At 44.6% G+C, this 23,451-nt stretch overlaps 1 protein-coding gene across 1 annotated transcript in view; it reads right to left on the reverse strand.

The window, feature by feature from the left end:
* ADAMTS2 (ADAM metallopeptidase with thrombospondin type 1 motif 2) overlaps window positions 1-22,598 on the reverse strand; it is a 218,852-nt gene extending 196,254 nt beyond the window's left edge. The window contains 2 exon segments of the mRNA XM_033140238.1: window positions 20,525-20,886; window positions 22,001-22,598. Coding sequence (XP_032996129.1) covers window positions 20,525-20,886; window positions 22,001-22,109 — 471 coding nt within the window. The 5' untranslated portion in view covers window positions 22,110-22,598.
* Between the last annotated feature and the right edge of the window lie 853 nt (window positions 22,599-23,451).

Consider the following 23,451-nt stretch of genomic DNA (forward strand, 5'->3'; position numbering starts at 1 on the left):
AAATATCTACAACAAAAAGAATGGTCTTTTTCACAAGCAAGAGTGAAGGGTTTAAGGAAGAAAAAAGGCAGAGATAAATTTGCCAGAGATTTCAGCCACATCTGAATAGGTCTGGGAGGAAAGAAGGAAATTATAGGACAAATCAGACAAGGCATTAGTTGTGTGAATGCACTTAACCTACATACTTTTGTTAGGAAAATAGTAGCCATGGGGAAACTTGTCCAACCTTGAGATTGTGGACTGAGAGGGTTCAGAAGTTTCTCTCTTTCATTCTGTCCCCATCACAGTCCTGACAAAAATCAAAGCCAATGGTAGCAGCCCTTAAAATGCAAATAGCAGCTGAGGAGTAAATCTGTAAATTATAATTTAAACCTCCTGCCACACGTATGTGGGAGAAATATGATAGTAAACAGGCTGTGGAGCAATTCATCACAGAGTGAAAACATTTGTGAACTTCTGCAGTTTCCTGGAAGCTAGGAATTAGGCAATTACGCCTTTTATCCCTATTTATTTTGGGTCTGCTGACCTTTCCCCATTTGTCTCTGTTGCTAAGAATAAACCACACATATTTGTAAGAATAAAAAGGTTTACTTACATTAAATGCAGGCAGCTAATACTTCTAAGTAATGTTCATGTAAAAATGCTGCTTAGTTACAAAATACAAAATTAGTTTCCAAAATGGAAACCCAGGCAGAGCCCAGGCAGGTACATCTGCTCACATCTCTGGCTTGAAGAGAAAGAGAGAGCACTTTCGCAGCATAGTACAGTACATAGGATTATATTCCTTGTTAGAAATACCCGCCAAAGTACTACAGAAGTGACCTCATACAGTCCCTTCTATATTGAATCAGGGACTCTATGGGTGTCAGCTCCTCCGGTGCCTGTCTGGCAATCATGCATTTGTGATTTTGACTGGAAATCCCACAGAAGCAACTTAGGAAAGCACAGGTGCATGACACTTACAGAGAAAATTATGAAAAGCAGGAGACATGGCAAACCAAGTTGAAGAAAGAAGAAGAAGAAGAAGTTTGGATTTGATATCCCACTTTATCACTACCCGAAGGAGTCTCAAAGCGGCTAACAATCTCCTTTCCTTTCCTCCTCCACAACAAACACTCTGTGAGGTGAGTGGGGCTGAGAGACTTCAGAGAAGTGTGACTAGCCCAAGGTCACCCAGCAGCTGCATGTGGAGGAGCGGAGACGCGAATCCGGTTCACCAGATTACAAGTCTACCGCTCTTAACCACTACACCACACTGGCTCTACTAGGCATAGCTATTTAAGATCAGAGAAAGGATGCTGGGGGTGGCACTCCCTCACCCATTTTTCATGACCCTATTTCATTACACATGCCCATTTGGTGAGCAGCTTGCTAGTCATTAATAAGAATGACACTGCAGCTCAAAATATACATTTCCTCACAATATAATTTATTGAAACTGCTGCACTGAACAACCATCTTTAAAAAGCCCTTTGAGATTGAACACACTTACAGTACCCAACAGTCACGCAGCTAAACATTGTGCAGAAAAGTGATTCAGATTTCTGGTTCCAATTATAGCTTTCTGTCTGGCTGCCCACATGTGTTTGGATTTCTTTTAACCTCATTCTGGCCCACAGTCTCTGCTCATCCAAGCAGAGGGAAACCCCACAGAAGGTAACACTTGCACACACACACCTATTTCTACCAGCAGAACAGTTGGTGCTCTCTACTGTTTTGCCTTTTTTTCAGAATTATTTAATAGAAGCTCAATAAATATATAAGGATAAAATCCAGCATGCAGACCAGCATCCTATTGCCAAATATTCCTCTGACAAGAGATGCATTGCAGTCAAACTTTTAACAGGTGGAGTGGGTATGTGCAGGCATACACATCCCTTAAAATCTAGGTGCTTAAGCTGTACTTAGTAGCTGCCTGTTACAGTGGGGACAACAAGTGGAAGAAGCTAGGAACACGCAACATGGTATTTAACTTTTTTGGCACTGCCCAACAGATATTTTGATAAAGCTACAAATATAGTATTTACCTATTTAGGGGAACAGATGCAGGGGAAATATACATTTATAACGAATTAACATTGAGTTTATCAATTCACAGTGCACTCCTCTAATATTTACTCAGATACAAGTCCCTCTGTGCTTAATAGGGCTTCGTTCAGGCAATTATTTATATGGTCGTTGCCTAAACCAGTCCTCAAATCCCAGCAACTGGATCGATTGAAGTGCTACCTATGAGCATCAAGTTGTGTTGTAACTGAGGTCTATACAAACGCAAAACAAAACAACAGATAGTGTGTGGGGGTGTATTGAGGCATGACCCATATGTGCACCATTGGGCAGCACCAAACCCAGAAGTGACCTAGAAACGTCATAAAAGATGTCACTAAAAGGGGACGGTGGGGGGGGGGCTGAATGGGGTGTTTCAATTTCACAAAAATTTGCCATGACCCAGAACGCAACCACCACACAAATCAGAGGTTGCCTGTACGTATACAGGCAACGATAGATTTGACACAATCCAGAAGTGGCTGCAAAAGAGGGCAGGACAGGGGTGGGACAGGGCAAAGTGGGTTTATGCACGCTCCACCGTCACACATCATGACCCAGAATGTGACCCACACACAGGTTTCCTGTAGACCACTTGATTGTAAAAAGAACAAAGATAAGAAAACCTCGCCGTGTATCCCAAGATGGGTCCGTACTTAAAAGCTGAGCAGTGGCAGATAGATAGAAAAGAAGGGCACGATTCTGTGACCAGTGCCATTTGGAAGTGATTTGGAGCAATATAATGGGTGTTTCCATCTACCACCCCCATCCCCTTTGCCCTTATAAAGCTGCTGCAGGAGAGGGACCCTGGGCAACATCACGGCCTCAGCACTAAGGTAAAACTGCAAAGCTCCCTCAGATTTTCCAAAAAAATTTAAAGATCTTTTTTTGTATGCAACAGTGGCAGTGAGAGTTCTTATAGCTACAAGGTGGAAGAGCGACATAATTCCTTCTACACAAGAGTGGATACAAAAATTGACTGAATATGCTGAATTAGATAGTCTATCTGAAAAAATAAACCGAGAATTGAATTTGTATCAAAATGGGAGGCCTTCAGAACATATCTTAAACAAAATTATACCATGTTAAAATCTGTAGCAGCTTTTGAGTGATCCCAGCAGCTTTTATTAATTGCTTATATAACATAAACATTTATAAAGTATGAAAATATTAATACAAAAAATAGTATTTTGATATGGCAGTAAATCTATGTAAAAAGAATTAAGGAATAAATGGGAGGTCGGGTATAAAAGATAATGAGATTTTTATTTTTATTGTAACATGAAATTGCAATCGCAAATTTTTGTCATAATTTTTATTGTGTAAACTTTATTTCCCCCCCTTTCCCCTCCCCTCTTAAGTTGTGCCCCTTTTCGGTATTGTTTTTCTTGTATGTAATAAGCATGGAAATAAATAAATAAATAAAACAATTAAAACTACGAAGCTCCCTTCTTATTTTTGTTATAGGATGCTACATGTTGCTTAAGTAATCTTGTTACATTTATCGTATTGGAATGTGGTTTTGGGTTGTTTTTTTGTAGGTTACTATATTTGCTGTTGTTTTCCGATGTTACTGTTATGGCTTTGCTATGTTATGAAATCATTGCTGTGTTGATATGGATTTGTTTTTGTAGTGTTTGTTTGAAATGCATCCCTGCTTCTTTGTTGTAAGCTGCTTTGAGCATGATCTTCTTCTGGAAAAGCAGCATACAAATGAAATGAAATTATTTCCTGGTCATTTGGTTCAATTCATTGGAAAGCACAGTCAACTATCATTATCAGGTGCTCTGAAAAGTAAATTTGCTCATACAGTATTCTCTCATCAACAATAAATTGGTGCAATAGCTGAAACCCACTGTCTCCCCCCCCCCCCGGCTTTAATCCCTCAAAATGACCCTCAAACTGAGTTGAGCTAGATTAACTAAACATTTGCTGGGTCATTATAGGAATATATAGATCCAGTAAGCAAGGGACAAGGTAACAGCTCGGCAATTAATATTGCTCTCAAAAACGTCTAGGGTGGTTCACATATTGCCCTAAGTTTGTTTTTCAGGGAGTTGGTATCAGGAGCCCCTGATTTGCACTAATGAGGTGCCAGCATCACAATGTGTGAAAGTAATAATGAAGTAATAGTACTTAACATTTACATGGCAGTGTGGAGCGCTCTCAGCAGTTTGCATAAGCAGCTCATTATCTCACAAGGTAACATGTTTATAATCAACAGGGTTAGCAGGTCTCTCTCTGTGTGGCAAATGTTAAGCTGCTTCGGGAGCTGTGCTAAGAAGTGGCGGGAAAGGGGGGAAAGTATAATTAAGCAGGGAAATCCGAGGGAATCTTATCAGCCATGGGGATTTTATGGGCACAGGCTTTATCATCTGCATAAAGATTCAAGTTTCTATTTTATCAGGCTGAACGATATTATTATGTAATAATATTCTCCCATGAAACCTTTTTAGCTGACTAGAAGCAAAAAAAAAAGAGCATTTATTTGTCATAATAGATCATTCTTGTTTTTAAATCACAGGAGAGCATTAAATATCAAAAACAGGAAGAGATTCATGCAAGCACAGGCTCTGTGCTTTAATCTGAATGTCTTTGAAATGTTACCGTACTTTCTCTTTACTATCATCTACTTTCTCTCTTTTTATCTTACCATCAACCCTGCGAAGTTGGTTAAGCTGAGATTTGGCGGATGGTATCTGACTAAGCCAGAGGTGGGGAAACTTAGACTCAGGGGCCAAATGTGGCCCTAGATGCCTTTTATGTGACCCTTGAGACTCTTCCCAGGCCATAATGCCTTCCCAAGCCACACCAGGCTCCCACCTTGTTTCATACCCTTCCTAGCTGGAATGTGCCATTGAACTCTGTTAATGACTCTTCCTTTCCTTCATGGAGGTCAGAGAGGAGTGTGTAAGTCTGTGTCTAAACTAGTGTACTGCACAAAAGCAAAATTTCATTCATTTCACTTCCTACTTTTGCCTCTGCTCACTGCGACCATATGGCCCCTCAAACATTGCCCAGAAGGGAATGAGGGCCATTCTATGACTCAGAATAAATCAATGGACTCAAATTGTATCCAAGTCCATTGATTTCAGTGACCTGCTCTGAATATAACTTCAGTAATATCCAAGCAACACGATGACCATGTACATACGCAAAGTCTCTAAAAGTCTTTAAATGAAGCGAGGCACCAAACTTTATACATTGAAAGACAAGTGTTGGACATTATATTTGCTGAGTACACAAAGCTTCACAGCTTGTCTTTCATTGTACAAAGTTTGGTACCTCACCTCATTCAAAGACTTTTAGAGACTTTGAGACTAAAGATTACATTTTGCATTTGTTATGGTTTGAAGAAATTCTATAAAGATTGTTTACTGCACATGTACATGGTCACCGTGTTGCTTGGATATTGCCGACGTACTTCGTGCAACACAGGGGTTTATTTGGCTACTTACTGAATATAACTTAGCAGGTAGTATAGATCAGAGGCACTGGCTTGGGCCCAGACTGTGGGTGCCCAGCAGTGTGCACAATGTGACATCATCACATCACACGCATGCTGTTGCTGCACTCCTGCACAACTTCTATACTTCTGCGGCAGCAGTGGGATGGGGCAGCGGAGTGTGGGTGCATGTCTACAGCTGCGGTGGGCTGCAACAGAGGCCCTGCAGCAGAGACCCTGGCACTGGGGTAAGGTTGGAGGTAAGACAGAGAGCAGCAGCAGCAGGCGGAAGCCGGGCACCCATAGTGAAAATTTTGTGGGTGCCCAGGCCCCCCAGGAGTTGCTGCCAGTGGTGTAGATAATGGGACTACTCGGTGACCTACAAGAGTCTAGCTATTTGAATAACTGTCTGCCTTCCCAACCACAATATCTGCTCTGCTCTGCTCTGCTATGCTACATGATCTGGCTCATAGGCCTGGTTTTGCACCTGGGTAGCCTGGAGACAGCTCTGCAATGTGAGAACAAGAAAGACTCAGTATCATTATACAGGAGGGAGAAAGATAAAAAGAACTGGAGGGGAGGCAATGACACATATTCTTTGTAAGAAGATGCATTGGGCAGAAGCTGCCAAATCTTTGACATGTATCTTTTTAAGAAACAAGCACTGTTGTGAATAATCCATGCCCTCCTAGTGAGAAGAGTAAAGGGATTTTTGAACACATCCATGTTAGACTAAATTCTCTTGAACTGTCAGCTTTTTGACTGAAGCAGCTCTTAAAAGGCCATTGTTTTTATTTCTAAGGCAGGAGATCCATTTAATGCAAACAAAGATTTAGCGTTTCATTTCCAGGAGGGGCATTCTTTAATCATCAAAATGGGACAATGCCGTGTCTGGTGGGGGGGCAGTCAAGTAAGATATACTGGAAGGGTAAGTAGTAGGTCTGTGCATCAAAGTAATGACACAGCCTCCAGGTATTTCTGGCTCTAACTGAGGCCCCATCTGCACTATATAATATTTAAAGCAGTATCATACCACTTTAAATAATCATAGTTTCCCCCCAAAGAATCCTGATCAACTGCAGGTTTTCTTTTGCCTGGTGTTATCGAGTGCAGGTGGCTATAGCTATTAGGTTCTCATGAACCTGACCAGGAGAGTTTTAAACTAAATCCTGAGGGGTGGGAGACAACATTATAGGTGACAGGGGATCGCCCAATACTGGGGCTAATAGCTTCACTGATACACCAGAAACTGGGGTGGTGCTAAATAAACTTTTATTTAAAAACAACAACAACAAAAACCTTGCACAGCAAAGTGCAGCACTGGTGGGATTCCTGCCCACCTGCCCTCTTCAGGCACTCAATAAATCTATGAAATTTGTATTGTCAGCCTGTGTCCTGGGAGCCCCCCTTTTTTATTAAAGATTTTCTTGATTTACAAAAGTGAGTACAATGTCTCTCTTGTATTCCCCCCCCATGTAACATTTTTACAAATCAGATTTGGTTGTTGAGACATTAGGGAGAGAAAGGGGAAAGGAGGTGGGTGGGATGGGGGGGGTGAGGTGGGGTGACAATGTTTCTATTTTCCTTAATATATGTAGGGTTTGGTGTCAGCGTTGATTGTGTAGGTTCTTTGTTGTTCACTTGTGTTTCTGTAGCGATGGGAGAGGTCAGGATTGGTGTAGGGTGTGATTGTTCATTTGTGGTTGGCTGTGGTGATCTTTGGTTTTCTGTGTGAGTGGGGTTGGTGGGTGTTTTGGATCAGGTTAGCCATATTGATTTGTATGCTGTCGGTAGGTTTTTGTCATTGTCTTGTTGGGCTGCATGTGTGATGAAGGGGAACCATACCGGGGTGAATGTGCTGGACAACAACCACATGAGAAATATGTAAAATAACCAAGCAGGTGTTAGAAACCACCCCAGAAGTGGTCTTACTAAACATCTTCCAAGACAATAATGCCCACTTACAACACAAAGAACTCATAATCCATCTACTCTCAGCAGCCAGAAACATCATAACCAGACACTGGAAAGACCTGTCAGAAGTAAACATGGAACAATGGTACCAAGTAGTATGGGAAAGAGCCCTACTAGAAAAACTAACCAGTAACCTAAAGCTGACACAGGGGCAAACAGAAGAAGACAGACATCTTCATCCTGAGAGCCCTTTTGAGTTCCTAGCAATGCCCCTGGAACATGGTCTGAAAGCCAGACAGCTGTCACTAACACAACTCAGTTACCTCCTTGCAGTCCTGCAAAGAAGAATCCCGTTATTTCTCTGAGGCACTGAACAGACGGCAGCTGCTCACAGAGAAAAAAATAAGCAGGGAACTCAAAGGTGGAATACAACCAAGGAAATGATAGCATTGCAGAAAAAATCACTACCTCACAAAGGGTAAAAAGCATGTGCATACAGTAAATACAGCAATCTGTTTGGAACGGTAGCAGTTTGAGGACTGAAGCCAACATTTCACAAACTAGATGTTTTATTTGCCTGCTGAGGTAATTATGATTTTGTCTAAATGAGTTACTATAGTGAGCGCTTAGAGGGAATGAAAGTACAGAGAGGATATGAGCACATACTTGGTGTAATATGCAGAAAAGTTACAAGAGGCCATAAGGCATACTGGTAGCTTCAACAACTTTGGACAGAAAATTACCTCCTGTGTGGCTTAGGAGCTAAACAGGTTTGTGATCACCATAGCAATAGGGCACAATGGAAAAGTCATTGAAGAAGCAAATACCTCCATTTTATCCAGAGGCTTTACTGTGTGGCGCTAAGATATCAGCTATGATTGCCTTAGAACATTCCGTCCAGATGGTGTCCACCTGTTTGATGCAGGAAATTATTCCATCCCATTCTCAGATGAAAAGCTAGTGGGAATATGATGCATTCAGAGCACACAACAAGCAAAGTTATGACTTGACAGCAATAACAGGATATTTTCCTCCAAAGGATAATGTATGCCAGCAAAAGTCTGAACTTCTGTTGAATAGCTGCTCTGTTTTGTCAGCTTGTGCTTATGTAATCAAGATGCTGGGAAGGTAGCAGATTCAGTATACCTGGTGGATCAAAATGTGGAGGCCAGCTAGCCTGAAGACTTGATTCTGGAAACAGGCCAGCTTCATTTTTAAGCAGGTGCCTCTACAGTTGTGTTGGGATATGGACTGTATCTGAAGGGTCTATAACAAAACAGACTGGTTGCCCATCTGATAATTGCCTAGTGCAGTAGCCCCACTGACTGTGGCTCTCATTTGTCCTCTCTCTTGTGTATTTTGTAGAAGAGCAAAGCAGGTTCTCTACAAGAAAGTTCCTGAACGTTGGTCTTATTTTTTATTTTATTTTTAAGGAAGCTATTTACCATCAGATGTCAAGGAGATAAACAACTACCGGTATGTGACTTTTAGAAGACACCTGAAGGCAACCCTGTATAGGGAAGTTCTAAATGTTTGATATCTCACTGTGTTTTTATTTTTTGTTGGAAGCCACCCAGAATGACTGAGGAAACCCTGTCAGATGGCAGGGTACAAATAATAAAATTAATAACAATAACAACATCACAATAATACCAGCTAACTCAGTAGCATCTGGTGAGATGGAACGGAGCTGTCCTCCCAAAACCTGCATCACTGCAGCTTCCCTGGACAGATGGGGCAGGGCAGGTTGGCAAGGTTGTGGCTGTACAGATGTACCTGCAGAACCAATCCAGCACTTATGCCAGTACATCTATGCTGCCCTGCCTAGTCCTGCCCTACCCAGGTAAGCTGCAGCATTGCTGGTGTTGGGAAAGCAGTTGCCTTTGCTGAGTGCTGGCCTGGGACCAGAACCTGTGGTGGTCTGTGTAAGAACTCCACTCCTAGAGGAGCTTCTGGTGGCACAGTGAGTTAATGCGTATGGATGTTAACCTAAGGTTGGTGGTTCAATCCCACCCAGGGATGGCTGTGGGCAGGATGGCACTTAGGGTCCCTTCTGACTCTACAATTCTATGAACTCACGGGCAAAGAAAGAATGCTGCATGATAATAGGCACCATTCATAATCTGCAGATATACTAGACTCCAAAACACACCCCTGGCTGCTTGTTTTATATAAAATAAAGCTGGCATCCTCCAAACCTAAGCTTCCTTTTTCTTTGTGCTGCCACCAGCTGGCCCACCCACTGCAGCAAAGAGGAGCAAAGCCTATCACACTCAAGCATCACAAAGAGATCTAACCAGAATGCTACATTATGATGAAACCTGAACTTTGGTTGTGTTTTCCATTAGTATTTGACACCGGCATGTCAGCTGCTTGAAACATTTTAGAAAGTAAGAATGGAAAGGAAAAGTGCATAGTGCCATCAACAAACAAACAAATAATAGCACACACATATACATTAGGAGTCTTAAAGGCAGACAATTAAGAGTTATATTCCAGGATTTTCTCTGCAGCCGTAAGAACAAGGTGACAAAGTGTGCATCATCACCACCACACACACACAAAAAGACACAGATTGCATATGTTGATTTATACATATAGATGCAAATTTAGAAATAATGGCCATAATTTAAACAGAAGCTGGTGCTTCTGCTGCTAAATTGAGAACAGGCCACGGGTCTTTGGGTGGGGCCCTTCTTGCCCATAGTAGTCAGTTGCCCCAAGGCAGAAGAAAGTGGCACATGGCCTCAGAAGCCCTGTGGTCTCTATTTCTGGTGCCGTGTAGTAAGTTTGGGTTCAACACCTTGACACAAGACTTGGCTTAGTGACTTCATTAATTAGCAAGCACTGCACTACACAGGAAATCAGCTCCCTGTTGAAGCTGCTTCAGCCAGTCAGGCTCCACTCCCCCACCCCCTTCAGATCTGGTCCACTCATGAGGCAAGGTGAGGCAACCATCTCAGGCGGCAAAATCGATGGGAGCATTAGATCCTGATGCAGATCTTTATTCCCCCTGCCTTGTTCCTGATACAGATTTTCATCCACCCCTTCTTTCCTTCTTCCTTGATGGAGAAGGAGGCCCTATTTTGTGGTTCGCCTCAGAGACCAAAATGCCTTGGGCCAGCCCTGCTGACCCCTCACACCAGGGATCATCTCTAAACTCCTAAAGTCCTGGGAAAGGGACTGCCTCTGCTACAATCACTACACCAGTTGTTTGTCTGCTCAGTCCTTCTGTGGCTGGGCTGCCCTTCTTTATCTTAGCATGGACTTAGAACATGCTGCTCTTCAAGTACAGGACTCTTTCGAGCAGAGGACTGTCCTTTGTAAAGTAGGACACGTGCCCACCCTCCAGGAAGATCTAAGTTGTTTTGTTTGTCTATTCTTTTGTCCTTCTCAGTATTCTAGGAGCCATTGGTGATCACATAAATTGAGGCTGTGACCCCATTTAGAATGACAAACAGCCGTTTAGAAAGCAATGAAATGCAGTTCTTGCAAACCGTGTCTACATGTTTCCCATTGTCTGGTTTAATTTGCTACAACACCAAAGAGGTGGTGCCCTTTTTCATACTAACACAACAGAACTAAAAAGAAAACCTGCTTCTTCTTCCTCCTCCTTTTTTTTTTTTACCATGAATAAATGCCATGAAAGATGTAATGCGGTACAAGGCAAACTTCAGCTTAATGCAAATGTGAGCTGCCGGGTTGTAATAATAAGGCCTTGAAGTGTGTGTGTTGACTATGAAGATGCTGAAAATTCACCGATGCAGACAAAACGAATGGAATCATCTGTAATGCACATCTACTAAACCACGATGAGAACATGACTAGCCTAGGATAATATCCTATTATCCTCCTGACCACAATTTTGCCGTACACAACGCAAGACAGCAAGGCCGAAAAGCAAAATTAAACAAACAAGATAGCAGAAGATGTTTGACATTTCTGAGGAAGAGAGTGCAGACAGAAACTGTTGCCTGGTCTTCATCAAGAGCTTTCATACACTTTAGAAAGGGTGCATAATGTATCTTTATATTCACAGTCCCTATTTAAAGTGCATATTTATATATATTAAATATATATATATATTTACCCAGTGCTTTTCTTGTAACCAAAGCCTCACTTTAGTCATGTATGCTGTTACTTATATGTACATCTAAACCCAGTTCTAGTGGCATGGAATTATTCATGACTAGTTGCACCATAATGTAGATGGGGAATGTGCACTTTTATTCACCCAAATACACATCAAATTGAAAGAAATGTAGTACAGATAAACAAGATGTTTGATTTATATTGATGTTTCGTGATGCAATAAAAATGTTATCTAAATTGGACATGCTCCCCTCACCCACCCACAATTAATGGCAAAACCTATGAAATATGCCGTATTAGATTTGAGGTCACTACTTATAAGGTGGGAGAAGTCAAAAGCAAGAGTCACATTGCTTGAACTGCAAAGGAAAAATACTCTTAAGAATTGTGTGCATTGCTGTTTATCTTACAATGCTGACTGCATTTTCATCACTTAAAGCTTGTGTCCAACAGCAGGCAATCCCATGGCCTTTCTCAGGCATAGGCAAACTCGGCCCTCCAGATGTTTTGGGACTACAACTCCCATAACCCCTGACCACTGGTCCTGTTAGCTAGGGATGATGGGAGTTGTAGTCCCAAAACATGTGGAGGGCCAAGTTTGCCTATGCCTGGCCTTTCTGGTGTGTTGCAAACTCTCAAGTAACAATCCTCACTTCCTTTACATGGCCAGTGCACATTCAAATGGCTACTCTTCCACTGCCAACATCATGCAAGCAGGATTCAGGGTGCATGTTTACAGAAGAAAGAAAAGGTGGCGGAGAGTGCAGAATCAAGTGGTCACCCAGCTATTCTGGAACACAGCATCCTAAGTGGTAGTTCCACTAACACAAGGACTTCTAGCTGTACAACAGATCTTCCTCTCCTCTCCATGTGTGCCTCCCCCCCATGTCGCCCCCAAACCTACTCCGGAGGGTTGGGGGAAACATCAAAACAGATTTGTTGGCTATTTTCCAATCAAGTTCAGAAATGTCTCATCAAAGCAGCCCAACGATATCCATTTATGAAAACATCGCATCTCCAGTGGCAAAGAGAAAAAGGAATTATTCAAAAGTGAAAGGAAGTAACACTGGGTTTCCTGCCATTCATTCCAAGCTTCTGGCAATGGAAAGTTTAAAGTCTTTGGTAGACTAAATGTTTTGCATGCAGTAGGTTCCATGTTCGATCCCAGCCATCTGTCATTTTCTTTAATTAAAAAACAACAACCAGTAAGCAGCTGGTAACCAGTGAAAGATCCTCTTTATTGCCTCAGTGTCCAAAGAGTTGCTGCCAGTCAGGCTGAACAAGACTGAGCTAGCCTAATAAGCCTGACCTGGTAAAAGGCAGATTCTTCCAAGGTCTGCGTGGATAACCGCAAACATAGCTCCCCTGATTACCTTGGCTAATAGCCCCTGCTATTCCCACCTACCTACAAAGTCATACTGTTCAGAAACTCATCTAGTCTTCGCTTCCTTCCCTTCCCTTTTGACCTTTCCGTTGTGGTGTCTCTCTTTGCCCTGGGAAGATGCATGCAAGCGCAGCGCACATGCAAAGGGCTTTGTGAGGTCACTGGGCACACAGGCCTCAAGCAGTCGCAGTCAGAGCACAAGCTCCTTCCTCAATATTAATGACTGGCTGGAAGGCACTGATGGTCATTAACTCACCAAGATGTGCCTTGTACTGCAGTCACTACTATTAAGGAAGCTTAAATAGCACTACTGCTGTACCAGGCATTCCTAGGCAAATTAGCATCTGGGAAAGCAGCCAGAGAATCGGCTTTCCTCAAATATCTTTTAGGGATTATTTTGGGGTGCGTTTTTTTTCCTATTTTTATAAAAAGGAGTTTGAGACTTATTAAAGAGAAAAGCTCGCTTGGTCTCACTCTCCACCTTTGTACAGAAATCCTGTCTGCCACAGCTAGGAAGCTGCCTGTGAGTCAGACTATTGGTTTATATAGCTCAGTATCAAGGGTGCAAACTTGAATAAAACATTTGGGGGCCGGAGTAAGCCCTACCTGCATAATTGATCACATGACATGGTGCACGCACACCATTTGAGTGGCAATGCCCATAAACTTTGGGGGGACATGGCTCCCTCTATTGGACCCCCTTGCTCCTAGGCGTTGGCTCCTATGCTCAGTATTATTATTATTATTATTATTATTATTATTATTATTATTAATCTACTGTCATGAGCTGGCAACACACTGAGGAAGTGGAGGAGGATCCCAGTGAGGGGTGTAGCCACAACTGGTACATACCAGGACAAGCTGAATATAGGGAAGGGGGGTTGGGGACTTAGGAGGTACTCACGGGACACTGGACAACATCAAGGGAGCTGCAGGCAGTTCACAGGAGCTAGGGGGAAAAGCCACATCACCAAACCAGAGGTGCCCTCGTCTCGAAGGACACAGCAGGCTCAGAGGCATTGGAAACAGCAAGAAGTGCACTCATTCAGGAGACTGAGGCAGGCAAGAGAACACAGAACCAGGTGGAGATCATGGGACTCTTTAGGTGTGGGAGGAGGTTGTGGTCACTCAGCTAGGTTAGGCTCAGGGCAGGTGAGGATCACATGCTTCATCAAGGGGAGAGGTACAGCTGCTCAGCTGGAGTGAACTCAGGTGCATCAATCAAGTTTGGGAAGGATGAAAGGGGAGCAAGGCCTTTTTTCTGTTGATGGACCACAGTTTGGCTGCTTTGGGAACATCACCAGACTGTGAATTCAGAACTAACCCCAGGTGTTCCTATCCTGGATCTTCTGCAGTGGCAGGAACCTGACCTGGCAGATTGACCTGGGACATTGCTCGTTGTATTGGACCAGGACTACTATTTTACCATTTGGACTGTCTGGCTACTCTCTAGTATTACCCATGGGACTGTGTGCATTCTGAGGACTAACCTCCAGGTGTGCCTGGGTTCAGGATATCCACATACTGAGTAGCAGTGGATTTCTAGGGGTACAGACAGGGAGCCTCTCCCAGGAAATGCCGAGAGTTGAACCTGGGACCTTCTGCATGCAAGGCAAATGCTCTACCACTGAGCTACAGCCCTTATGCCAGTCTTTCCTTCTTAGCCAATATGTATGTTCTTGTGATGGCCTGGGACTCTGGCTCGGACTCAGAACCGGAGGAGGATCAGTCCGCGTCGGATCCTCTGCCGCAGGCATCAGCTGAACCTAGTCTGGGGCCTGATCCTGAACAGCCTTAATCTGCTCAGGTTCCTCTGCAACAAGCACCAGCTGGGCCAAGTCAGGGGCCTGAGCCTGTCCTGGCTCCAGGTGCTGAGGATACTTCATTGCCGTCAGCTGGGCCATCAGAGGCTGAGGAGGCCCCTGGGTCTAGTAACCCTCTGGTGTTTCCTGAGCTGCAGAGACTCAGGGCTGAGAGAAGGAGGGACCCGAGTACTCACAGGAGGAGTGCTCGCCTTCAGGCAAGGCAGGGTGGTGAGTCATCAGGGGAATTGGGACATCTAAGAACACATACCAGGGAGTCTCCTGACTGGCTGCTAGTATCCCACATAGGCCCACATTTCACATTTTCACCTGCTACATGTTTGCTGCAGGGAGATTAGGTTCGACTGCAAAAACAGCTGCCAGGTAAGTTGTAAGGCAGATATGATGGTAGCATTGTGACATTAAGAGTATCAGGTTCAAACTAGATGTTACATAGAATGTGTTTCAAACACACATTCAACAGACCCCACAAGAGAACAGCTTTTGACAGCAATTTACAGTATTCTTAATTCAGCCAGTTGGAATGTGCTTTGTTTGTTTTGAAATTATCTGTCAATGTCTAATCAGTCTTCTATTCCATAAATGAGCGGGACGGCATCTTTTAACCCTCCAGCTTGGGAAGAATTTCCTCCCCTTCCCACCCCTCCTATCATGCTGTGATTTTGCAGGCTTGTATTGGACAAAAGATTTTTGCATTGCTGGGGGTTGGGCTAGATGACCCTTGTGGTCCCTTACAATTCTATGATTCTAATCAGTGCTTTTTTCTGGGGGGATGCAGGGGTACGCATACCCCTAAACATTTTTTTTAAGCACTGATTCTAACCATCACAATCATTTATTTAAAATCTAGTTTTGATCTCAGTCACAGCAAGAATGATTTCCCACAAATTATAACTGGAGGGTACAAGCCTGTGTCCAGATTTTGGGATGGGGCTAGGGGCTGGGCAGGTTGCCCTTGATGGATGCCCCACCCCTGCCCACAGCACCTGTTCCAGCACCCACTGCTACTTGGGCCATCCAGCAGTGACTCTGCTGAAGCTGCAAGCCTCCCCTACCCTCTTGTGCTCATAAGCGAGTGAGATGACTAGGCAGCAGAGCAAAAACAAGCCCACTTACATGAAGTGAAGGCTCACAGCTGCAGGGTACCCAAAGGGCAGAGAGCACTGGGACTGTCCAGACAAAGTGTTGCCCCTGATGGGACCTGCTAGGGAATGTGAGCCCTGGAAAATGCCCCAGTGTGCTGGGCACTGACATCAGGCACAAATACAGATGACCTTACACTTTCCCATTCTCATCTCAACAAAACTTACGGTAACTGTCTGAGACCAGTAACAGAAACACATTTCCAGCAAACACATTTTTCAGTCAAGTCATGACTCCCAAATTACCCATTTACCTTGTGAACCTCCCTGAGACCTGCAGCTATAGGGCGGTATACAAATTTATTAAATAATAATAATTTTCAAGGTTTAGATTGGTCAGATATCAGCATTTAAGCAGTTTCCTGCCATTATGAACATCTCACGGTGAGAGGCTAGAACACAATTGTAAAACTAAAGTTGGTAACTTCTTCTCTCCTCCATTAATAACAGCCACACAACACAAATACTGCAAGAGACTCAGATGTGCTTCTAAGAGTCTATTGTAATAATTACACAGCATTTGAGCTCAATGGGACTTACTTCTGAGTAAGCATATTAGAGATTTTGCTGAAAGAACCAGACACCAAGACCAAGGTAAGAGGTTTAAAAACCTAAGACCAATTCAAAAAAGCAAGAAGATGCAGAATTAAGAGCAGAAGCCTTCAGAACAACCAACATGCAAATCCTCACTGCTGAAATAAAATGACCATGACCAAACTCACTAATTAAAAAGTCTGAAATTCATATACAGATTTTTGCCTAGCTTCACATTACAAACCATCTGCAAGAAGTTGCATCAATTGCAATAGTACCACTTTTAAGCAAATGGCTCTCAGAGCTACAACCTTAATCAGCTTTACTTTTGTCTCTCAGTACTGCCATAGGTAAGGTCCAAATCCAACACACATTTTAAAGATGGCTGATTCAACTGGGAATTGTCAAACTATCTCTGAATTATTCCAATTCACATTTAGCATTCAGTTTGGGTTCGAATTGTGTATCCATTCATTTATTTGAAATACTGCTACTGGTTTCTCACTGGTGGAAGCAGTTAAGATGATAATGTTGCGGTTTTGAATTAATTCACAAGGGCTGCCATTTCTCATGCAATCATAGAGCCTGAAGGAAGCTCCCACACCCACAGCCATGTATTCCAACTGCCTACCGATGCAGGAAATAGTCTTATGTGATCATCCAGCTGCTGCTCTAAAATGTATGGCGTGGAAGGGGGTTATCATAGAGAATCCTGATGTGGGACAAGAGGAAGAGCTTTGTGATTTTGCCATCCCATTATTATGAAACAGGCCAGTTTCAAAACTGCATTAGAAATGGGACAAGGTGACCTTTGGCAAATACTCCCTTATTGCAAAGACGAAGCCGAAGAATATTGCTACAAAGCAAGAGATAGGTGAATCCAGGTGTCTGACACTGCAAATCTATTATGGTATTTCAATTCATCCTTATGCGGATCTGAAATCCCGTAAAGCTTAAAACTTCCTCAGATGTTAGGGAAATTGGGAAACTGCTACAAGGGAGGGCAGCGGGGGAGAATACGTTCGCTCCACACACCCCTCTGTCCACATTTTCATCACCCTCCATGAGCTGGAAGGGGACTCTCAACAGCAAGGAACCTCTTGTATCCATGGAGGCTCCCCACCCATTCCGGTACCCTGGAAAGTCAGGTTCTAAAATGCATAAGGAGCCTCCACAGATACAAGAGGCTCCCCAGCACAGTCAGCCACCTTCCAACTCACAGAAGGCGATGGAAACCAAGGTCACAGAGGATCTAACATGCTTGTCCCTACTGCTCCATCTCACACAGTAACGTCTCTCTTCCCATAACACCTGAAGATGGCTACAGCTACCACAGAAGCTTTAAGGGAAGCACGTACATAAAGTATTAGCAGGAAGGAAGTCTACTGAATAGTTAAGTGCGCAACGTGCAATGGGTGGGAATGGAGATCTCTGGGAAATTTCAGGCAGGCTTTGCAGCGGCAGAATTTATTAGCCACGCCCTCTCTCACTTCCCTCCTCGTGGATTTGGCGGGATCTTACAACAAACAGCTTTGGAGAGGAGCATGCAAGTAACCAGATGGTTATTCTCGCAACCTGAGAGAAATAGTGAGTCTTATCTGAGGAACAAGTTCAGCAAGTAGGCAGCCAACTAGCTTTTAACTGACTTTACTAAGAAGAAACTAAACATATTTCCAAGTAATTGTGGTTTGGGCTCTGGCTTTCTTTCACCATTAGAGGAGCACGATGGGAAGTGCTTTTCCATGGTTTCATCCCACTGCATTCTTGTAACGTTTAAAGCAGGGGTGGACTTCGGTAACTTTGGGACATCCCCCCCCCCAAAAAAAATTCTTATTTTCACAATAATTCCTTTTGGCACTTGAGTACACGTACCTGTATAAATATAAGTGGTTATTATTATTATTATTATTATTATTATTATTAGCGCCCCCTTGACTCAGCACCCAGTGCAGGAGAACTGCCTGGCCCAAGCCTAGGCACACAACACCTGTGGCAGCCAAGTTACTTTGGTACCTGAGGCAGATACAATACCTATTTTCAGGTGTCTTGTGAGGCTGTATGCAGCCTGTAAACCATGGGTTAACCACCCTTAGTCAAAATCTATCCCAGATCAAGGATAGCCAGACTGAATATGGCTGCAACAATTTTAACCCTTTTAAAAAAAATTAAGGTAACATAAAAACTATGCTATAAGGAAAGAGAAAGCTGTTTTCAAGTTGCATACAATCAGTGGGATTCAACAAAGTTTTGCATGAACCAGGGCATGCTTGTGCAATGGGACTTCCTCCTCCTGTGCCCCCTAAATCTGCCCTGGAGAGTTGCAGAAAACCCCAAAACACCCCAGGCAAAACAGGTTATGGTGTACACAGGGGGAGAGGAGGATGGAAAAGTCTTGTTGCATGAGAGACTTTGTTCCGCACACAAATACCTCACTTAGTGCTATTTTGAATTCCACTCAATCATCCGTACCACATATCTATATTACATATTACTCAGTATTAAATCTCTTATTTTATGCATTACATATATGTAATTTTTAAATGTACATACCTGTACATCAGGAGTGCTTAACCTGTGACCCCAAATGTTGTTGAACTACAACTCACATCAGTTCCAGCTAATGGGATGAGGGAGGGCACGGGTGAGCCACCCAGGCATGCACAGAATGCTGTGTCTGGCTTCATGTGCTCCATAACTGGTGGGTCTTTACTAGTTGGTGGCATCAACTTTGCTATGGAATCTGACTATGTCTGAGGAGCCAGAAAAACACTTGCCATCTCCAGACCACCATCTGAATAACAAAAAGTGGCTCAAGTGCATTCTAGGATATAGAAAGAAAAGCATACCCCCCCCCCCAATGCTTTTGCACTGAAAACACCACTGATTAGGCGTTCTTATACTACTGGCTCATAATTCCATCATGAAGGAGGTTAAATGGGTAGGAGGATAAACTTGTCCAATAGACCTTGTCTTCCTGGAGAGCCCAAGTCGATTGGGGTGACTTCCATCCAGCAATGCCAAGAGTTTTCTGCCATGGGATGCAGGAATGGTGCAGGAGTTGAAATGGTATCAGACGTTTTATCTGCTAAATGCCTTGTGGCCCAAGCTGCTAATAAGAGTACAGGAACACACACCCATCCACAACACCCGCAAAAGTTGACCCCCACATCTCCACCCCATGCCTCTTTCTTTTTAATCAGATTCTGAACAGAACTCAGACAGCACAGGAAGGTCATGATCTAAGCTTAAATCCATTTATCATATAAGTAGTACCAGCTGTACATTAGGAAGCCTCTTTTCTCTCTCAAACAATATAAACAAGATGATACTGGATGTAATTAGAAGTTCATTCCCCAAAGTAAAACTAAGCAAACTTTGCTCTGCATAACAATTGAGTTTTTTTAAAAAATATAGCTTAAGACACACAGTTTGGCCTTGCCACATTGGCTAAGGAATGGAAAACTGGAATTTACTCTGTCTATATATGTACAAATAAACAGCTCCTCAAATACACAGAATCACCATATAAGGGACATAAGCATAGGAAGTCCACAAAACCTGTTCCTTCTGGATTTCCCATGACTGAGTAGACAGATAGGAGAGCTGTCATGAGGAAGACACCTTCCAAAAGAATAAAGACCTGGCCCCAACCTCTGAACAAATTTCATTTCCAAATACAAAAAAACCCCAATCAATTTACCACAGAGCCTGTCTTTCAGCCTTATTATCTTGTCTTTTAAACACAAAGACACTTCCATGGCCGCTGCTAAATGGAAAATGGCAGAGAATATTGCAAATATGGAAAATGTGCAGATGACGGCATCAGGTCACTGTTTTAGATGTGCTGAGAAGCTTCAGGAGGGGAATCTAGAGTTTCCTGTTGATAATTAGTGATTTGTCACAGCAGTTACGTGTCAGTTCAGAGTGAACTGGCTCCTCTGCTACCTATAAAGTGAGCTTTCTGCTTCATCACACCCTAGTTCATGTCAGGGAACATTTCCTTTATTTGATTTCACAATTAATATAACAACTGAGGTGTGATTTATTTTTATTTTTTTGGAAGGCAGAAGATCTACACCTTCTACATAAAGAAAGAAAGAAAGTCATTCATCCTCTTAGCTACATAAACAACAAAGCATCTTACCAGCCCATCACAATTGCTTATCGCCACAGAAGCATTAGGCAAGTCGGTGATATCCCCAACATAGAAGCAATTCCCATGGAGAGGTTCAATGTAAGTGAGGTTGGAATCCTCCTGCCATTCAACAGTTGCTCCAGGAGCCACCAGCTTAGAGTTTGGTCTCAATCTAAAGTGAAATTCTCTTCCAAAAACAGTGACATTGTAAAAAATTGGCTCGCTTGCAGCTTTGTGCAGAGAAGCCCCCGTGTCCCTTCGAAAGCGCCTCTTTGCAGCTCCCGATACGACATTGGAGAGGAACCTGCCCTCCGAGTCTGTGCTAGTTGGGATGACAAGCCTGTATTCTTCTAGATCTCCCAGAAGGTAATCTAGGGAGAGAGAAAGAGAGAGCGTGTGTAAATAATGAGTAATAATTAATGTCACACTGAGTTTCCCCTCCTTGAGATCACTGCGCTGCATCCCACCATTGCCTGAAGCGGGCATCCCTTCCCTTTCTTAATGTGTCAGGCACCATCAATGTTCATTCAACTATGGGGTTAACAAAGAGCAGAGGGACTTTCAGAGAACAGGGCGAGGCAGGCACCCAGTATCATCTCTCCAGCTGTTTTAGCAACAGAGCCCATCTTGCAGACATCCCCATTCAGAGATGGTCAGGCATCAAGGATGCTCCCACCACCCTTCACTTGGGGGAACAGTCTCCCAAAAAGAGATCAGCACATTCTCTCTCGAGCAATTCCGTTTTTCAGCTAGGGCTGCCAAGAGAGAGAGATGCCCTGAGTGAGGCTTGGTTTCCAAAGGCAGAAAGTTTACAGTCACATCAACTTTAAAACTTTGACATGCTTAATTTCCTCCCCAATCTCGATGTGGTTGACAAGTGAACAAAGCTTATAAGCTTGTGGTTAGCAGTCACAATGGAAAGGGTTTTTTAATTGTTGTTGTTGTTTTTTAAAATCCATGTCAACCGCTTGACCCAGTTCCCCCTCTCCTACTTTAATTCAAACAACAGCAGGGAAGAAAACTTAAGGCTCTGCCAGGTGTTTTATTCCGCACATGGAATTCCAAGAATTGACACGCTCAGCTCGGATCTTGCCACATGCGCCCGACTGTAAACAGAGTTCATTCGAGGTTCCCACTTCAGCGGGAAACTCTCTCCGTCCCGCGCCCCTCTTTCAAGACACTAGGGCGATCCAACAAGCGATTTCTTCCCCCACCCCACCCTGCTCTCTCTCGTTCGCCCCCCCGATCCCACTCCGCGCCCCACGGGACAGCACGCCAAAAGTAGCCAGCCCCACGTGGCGACGTGTGGAACCCTCTCCGAGCCCTTTGGTCCGCGTGGCGCAGAGAAGTCTGGCTGGCGGAAAGTGCTTCGCCGGCGAAGTTGAGCGAGAGCGAGAGAGCACCCCAGCCAGGGAGACACGGGCCAGGAGGTGGCGGCGGCTCTCTCCGGGGCGGGTGCAGCCGAGGGGCCCCCGCAGCACTTACCTCCCTGCCCGGAACTCTGCGGGGCCCCCGAGGCCAGAAGGAGCGCCCAGGAGCAGCAGCAGCAGCAGCAGGCGGCAAGGAGCGCGGCGATCCCGCCTGGAGGACCCATCGCAGGCGTCGCGCAGCCTCGGGAGGCTGCCGAAAGTGCCCTGCAGGGGGCTCCGGCCACATTGGAGGGCAGCCGGCGCCGCCCTCTTGCCCGCGGCGGGGAACCCTCAGCCCCGCCGGCGCTCGCCCTGGCGCATCCGCCCTCCTCCTCTCCAGCGCTCGGCGAGCAGCCGCTCTCCCCGGCGAAGGCAGCAGAGACACCAGCAGGCGGCTGGCTGGGAAGCGCGCGGCGTGCGGGAGGGAAGTCCGCCTGATTGACAGAGGCGCTGCTGCTGCCGCCGCCGCCGCTGCCGCCGCTTCTGCTGCACAGCCCAGCCTCGCCTGGCCTGGCTCCGGGGAGGCGGTGGTGGCGACGTCGGCGTCGGGCGCAGCAGCTCTGCCCTTTGCTTGAAGCCTCGTGGCTCCCGGCGCCCGCTGGGACCAAAGTCTGCAGCCGCTTCCCGTTACGGGACACTTTTCTCCGCCACGGCTTGGAGGCGGTTCCTGCGGGATCCTGACCGTTCCCCACCCCCTCCCAAGCCAACAAAACCCTGGTTCTGCTGCTCGGAGGAGAGAACGCACAGGAGGGATTGCACACACACACAAAAAGGAGAGAGAGAAACACACCAAGGAATCTATGAAGTTGTTCTGGAGCGGCTGCTGCTGAAAGGAAGCTCACGATCTAGCACCCCCCCACACACACACACATCCTTCCTGGGATCTATAGTCTGTTTGGAACGGGTCAGGGTGTGCCTGATTTCCCCCAAACTCAGAGATGTGTTTGCTCTCATGACCACACCCTCACAGAATAAAACTTCGGCAATCTTGTGGTGTTGGGGCTTCTTCCTCCCCACCTCACCCCACCCCACCCCACCCACTGCCCCCAAGAACCCCTGTTATGTTCCGTGGTGATTACCCCAAGTTATTAGATTTCCCTGGGCTTTGCATCTGACTGCACGTTGCACCAAACATCCTGGGACCCCTAAAATCTTGGTTTTTGGGATCCCAGCCTACAGCAGGAAAACCCTACCACCTGCTGAACGTTTATCAGCCCACCCCCTATATTTCATAACTTAATAGGTTTCCTTGTTCTGCATGGAGAATCCGCCTGCCCTATCCTAGTTTCACACACAACCAAACTTTCTACAGTGATCTTTCCTACACTTTACTTAGATGAGTAAGTGCTGCAGAATTCAGTGGGGCAGTTCTCGGTAAACACATCATAGGATTTTAAGGATAAAGAGCTGGATGCAAACGGGGAGAGAGGGAGCGGGCACAGGTCTTATGAGGTGGGTTCAACTTAATTCACTCTTCCTCATTTCACAGTCTTCTACCGATCAAATTTGCATTTAAAAACAAATGGA

The sequence above is a fragment of the Lacerta agilis genome, chromosome 2 (genome assembly GCF_009819535.1).
Source record: "Lacerta agilis isolate rLacAgi1 chromosome 2, rLacAgi1.pri, whole genome shotgun sequence".
NCBI classification, from domain to species: Eukaryota; Metazoa; Chordata; class Lepidosauria; order Squamata; family Lacertidae; genus Lacerta; species Lacerta agilis.